General features: G+C 38.8%; 1 protein-coding gene across 2 annotated transcripts in view; it reads right to left on the minus strand.

Annotated features, from left to right (window-relative positions):
* Positions 1–2,755: 2,755 nt before the first annotated feature.
* The window catches only part of LOC132152211 (activin receptor type-2A-like), a 26,419-nt gene continuing 24,174 nt past the window's right edge, over positions 2,756–5,000 (minus strand). The window contains exon 11 of one of the 2 annotated variants that reach the window (XM_059561007.1): positions 2,756–3,959. In XM_059561007.1, the coding sequence (XP_059416990.1) occupies positions 3,765–3,959 (195 nt within the window). In that variant the 3' untranslated portion in view covers positions 2,756–3,764. The remainder of the gene's footprint in view (positions 3,960–5,000) is intronic. The other variant, XM_059561006.1, reaches the window with a different exon arrangement.

Genomic DNA, 5,000 nt, shown 5'->3' on the forward strand with positions numbered 1-5,000 from the left:
TGTGTGTGCATGTTCAAATCTGTGTGTGTGTGCATGTTCACATCTGTGTGTGTGTGTGTGCATGCACATCTGTTTGTGTGTGCTTACATCGGTGTGTGTGCGCACATCTGTGTGTGTGTGTGTGTGTGTGTGTGTGCATGTTCACATCTGTGTGTGTGTGTGTGTGTGTACATGCACATCTGTGTGTGTGTGTGTGTGCATGTTCACATCTGTGTGTGTGTGTGTGTGTGCATGCACATCTGTGTGTGTGTGCATGTTCACATCTGTGTGTGTGTGTGTGTGTGTGTGTGTGCGTGCACATCTGTGTGTGTGTGCATGTTCACATCTGTGTGTGTGTGTGTGTGCGTGCACATCTGTTTGTGTGTGCTTACATCGGTGTGTGTGTGTGTGTGTGCATGTTCACATCTGTGTGTGTGTGTGCATGCACATCTGTGTGTGTGTGCATGTTCACATCTGTGTGTGTGTGTGTGTGCATGTTCACATCTGTGTGTGTGTGTGTGCATGCACATCTGTGTGTGTGTGCATGTTCACATCTGTGTGTGTGTGTGCGTGCACATCTGTTTGTGTGTGCTTACATCGGTGTGTGTGTGTGTGTGTGCATGTTCACATCTGTGTGTGTGTGCATGTTCACATCTGTGTGTGTGTGTGTGTGTGTGTGTGCGCGTGCGTGTGTGTGTGTGCACATCTGTTTGTGTGTGCTTACATCTGTGTGTGTGTGCATGTTCACATCTGTGTGTGTGCATGCACATCTGTGTGTGTGTGCATGTTCACATCTGTGTGTGTTTGTGTGTGTGCATGTTCACATCTGTGTGTGTGTGTGTGTGTGCATGTACATCTGTGTGTGTGTGCATGTTCACATCTGTGTGTGTGTGTGTGTGCATGCACATCTGTGTGTGTGTGTGTGTGTGTGTGTGTGTGTGTGTGTTCAGGCGTTTGAGCATCTGCTGCAGCTGGAGCTGGTGCGTCCGGTGGACTCAGGTGTGTGTAAGGTTCAGTGTGAGTATCAGCTGATGCGTCTGATGCTGGAACACGGTCAGGTGATGGAGGCGCTGCAGAAGTACCCACAATGCCCCACAGACGTCAAACAGTGGGCGATCTCGGCTGAACACTGCTGCATGCTTTACGTGCTGAAATATGCTTTCTGTATATTTAAATGTATGTGTGTATATATATATATATTTTTTATTTATTTTTTTGCAATAGTAAAAAAAAGTTATATAATAATGTAGCCAAAATATGTTTGCTAATTTGTTCTTTCTTTGTCTCAAAGAATTTTCTGGCCCCTGAAGGATGTTGTACAACATTATTGCAGTTGCATCCAAAAGTAACACCCATTAACAAGCTTGCATTTCTATAGTTTATTTTAATTCCTTTTGAATTAGTTCCATAAATATATATATATTTGTATATTTACATAATTAACTGAAAAGGCATTGAACTATATACATATATATATAACCATTTTTTATTTCTTTATAAATCAGTGTTTTTATGAAATGGCATACCTTTTTGTGTGGAAGAAACATTTATACAGGCTCGAGAAGATTTCATGATGATTTAAAGGTAGTGAATAAGTTCATCAGATCATCATCATTCATTAATGGAAAATTAGTATAACAAAAATTTCTTTATAATTAAAAAAAGAGAATCACATGCATAATCAGCGAGTTTGAGCCTGCAAACATTAAGACAAGAAAAAGTATCAAATATAAAATACCCCGCAGTACAATCTTCTGGAATAATTTCTTTATAAAGGACTGTTTTTGATTAGTGACACCGAAAAGAACAGAGCAACATCATGCTAGTCTAATAAATTAAAACCAACAATCATATTTACATTATTCGTTTGCTGTACATGTGTGTGTTCGGGGGAACTACAGATTGATCTGAAATGTCTTTTACAAACTTACTTCTCACCCAACACACTCGGTTTGTCATCAAACACATTCAGGCAAATAATAACCAGGTTTGTCTTCACAGTACCGAGAGTTTGTCACATTATTAATGAAATAAATAGAAGCGGTTGAGACTGTATGCTACAGTTGCGATCGCTGCTGCGTGTTGGTTGCATAATTGCTGTAAGTCCCTGAATACTGCTGTAGTGCTTCAGACAGAGATGAAGAGAGACAGAGAGGAGGAGAACGTGGCGTTGAGACAGATTTACAGCCTGAAAGATGCAGCTGTGTGTAAACACCGTCAGTAAAGGAGCCTTCGCTTCAAGGTCAACTTCTAATGTTAAGCAGTTGATTTTTGCTAAATGTCTTCTGATGTGAAATGAGTATATAATTGTCCAATTTAGTTTTTAACAGCTCCATCCTGCAACAAGAGTCTCTGTAAAAATACATCACATTGAGACAGACTGATAATAATGTCATTCCTAACAGCTCAAACTTTCACACTGTACTCTCATTATTTCTGCTGGTGTTCAGATTGTTTGATTTGGAAGCTTATTTCAGCCACGGGATTAAAAACTAAATTTAGATAATTGCAACCTTTTCTTGCAATTTTGACTTTTTTTTTTTTGATAGAAATTGCGAGATATAAACTGAAATTCTGACTTTTTTTTCTTGCAATTTACAGCGGGCGAGTTATAATACTAATACTTTTTCTTTCAGAATTCTAATGTAAAGTTGCAACTGCAAGAAAAAAGTTGCAATGGCTTTTTATTTTTTGTTGTGGAATTTATGGTGGAAATGAAAGAAAATACAAAATGTAAACTCAAAAAAAAATGGCAAGATATATTGCAAGATTTTACTCTGAACTGCAAGAAAAATTCACAATTCTCAGTTTTTATCATGCAAAATGTGAATATCAAAATAAACAGTCTGAATTGCAAGATATAAACTCAGGATTTAAAAAAAGTGAATCTGTATCATGAGATAAAAAGTTGCTATTACCTTGTACATTTTTTTTAAGCTTCCATAGTTTGACATCGTGGCTCAGTGGCACTAGTTTCTCAACATGAAACAGATTTTAACATGTTAATCCACTGATGTTAATCTAGACCACATCAGAAACGTGTCAAATGAACTCTCCATCACTCAAATTGCTGGATTATTTCTCATATAAATCCACTAAAAGATAAATATGAACAAACACAATGCATCAGGTGCGGTTAGATGAATATGGAGGCTCATTTTGCATATGTGTTACTAAACTGTGTTGCAAAAATAGAGTTGCATGAGCGGTAAACTGTCCGAAATCCTCCACCATTGGCAGAGTTAATATTGGCCCCTGGTTTCTGTGATTCAGTGGAGCGAGCGTTGACTCCTCATGATACGACCCCTTCAGAAAGAGCAGTGAAGGCTGCCATGAGATGAAGCAGAGAAGCTAAAGGCAGAAACACAAGCGTGTTACAGCGACTCGTCTCGCCTCCGTAGCCGCTGTTCAGAAAAAAGCACAAGAAATCAAGATGAGGTATACCTGTTTAGGGAGGTTCATGGTTATTTCAGCATAATTCCTCAAGAATCCGTGTCCCGTATTGGCAAGACTGTAATGATTCGAAGAAAAGAAACGGCAAACGCAGTCCAGAGTTTCACCCTATTTTATACTAAAATCATAAGAGCTGCTGTTCATAGAAAACACAAAAGTCTTTCGTTTATGCATAAAAGAGGTTTTGGTGCAGACGGAGACATCCGTGTGTGTTTGATCTGGTGAGTTCCTCCGTGTGTAAGTGTGAGTCGTTGAATTATCCCCGCGCTCTTTTAGCTCGAGTACGGTTTTCTCTCGCACACGCTGTGCTCTGATTGGCCGAGAGAACAGCATCATAGGCTGGATTCTTTAGGGGGGAAGTCCAGGTTGGTAACCATGGTGACGACGGAGAGGATGTCGTCGGGGGCGATGAGGCTGGTGATGCGCTGCATTGAGAGGATGCGCTCCTCCACACACCCCGCAGACAGACGCGCCTCGGCCTCGTGGTCCCAGCACTCCTCCACGGTCTCACAGAGCATCGCCAGACCCTGGACACACACATCAAACCATTCATTATTGAGTATTAGCTGGGTCTCTTTTTCTGCAGCTACATGGATAAAACCTGAACATCGTGCATCTATAAGCATCTTAAGTGCATCTGCATCGTATGTGTATAAAGGGTCACATGACCAAATCACTCATTCACTTACATTTAATTACTCATGTAGAGATATGCAATCTGAAACTGGAAACATTATTATTTTTGACATTAGTGTTGTTACAGTTAACTAAAGCTACAGCTACTGAACACTGTTTATGTTATTTAAATAAAGCAAAAAATAAATATTAAATAAAACATTTTAAATGTGTTTAAATATATATAAAAAAGCTAAATAGTGGGGAAAAAAGGAATGGCAAAAGCACCAAAAATTACTAATAAAATAATAAAAATAAAGCTAATACAAAATATGAATAAATACTATGAAAGTATATAAATAATACTTAACTGTTAATTTTATAAATATTCAATTTACTGATAAATACAATTGAGAAACTTCATAATTTATATTATTCATATTATATATATTTTTTATTAATTGACACAAAGCATTGATTGGATAATAAAAAGTCTACATGACAGATTGTTGGAAAAAAAGTAGAGATGTGTCAACACTTATTGCATTCTGATGAAATAAACTTATTTTCTTTGCCATAAACATCACCGATGAAGAATCATTCAGGAACATGAATTAATGAGAAAATGGGGTCAGTTCTGAGTTCATGTCGACTTTAACATGTTAAAATGCAATGAAAATATAATGTGGTCAGTGTTGATGGACAGTGTGTGTGTGAGTGTGTGTGTGTGTGTGGTGTGTGTGTGTGTGTGTGTGTGTGTGTGAATGTGTGTGGTGTGTGTGTGTGTGTGTGTGGTGTGTGTGTGTGTGTGTGTGTGTGTGTGTGTGTGTGTGAGTGTGTGTGGTGTGTGTGTGTGTGTGTGTGTGTGTGTGTGTGTGTGTGGTGTGTGTGTGGTGTGTGTGTGTGTGTGTGAGTGTGTGTGGTGTGTGTGTGTGTGTGTGTGTGTGTGTGTG

Source organism: Carassius carassius, chromosome 10, assembly GCF_963082965.1.
Source record: "Carassius carassius chromosome 10, fCarCar2.1, whole genome shotgun sequence".
Classification (NCBI taxonomy): domain Eukaryota; kingdom Metazoa; phylum Chordata; class Actinopteri; order Cypriniformes; family Cyprinidae; genus Carassius; species Carassius carassius.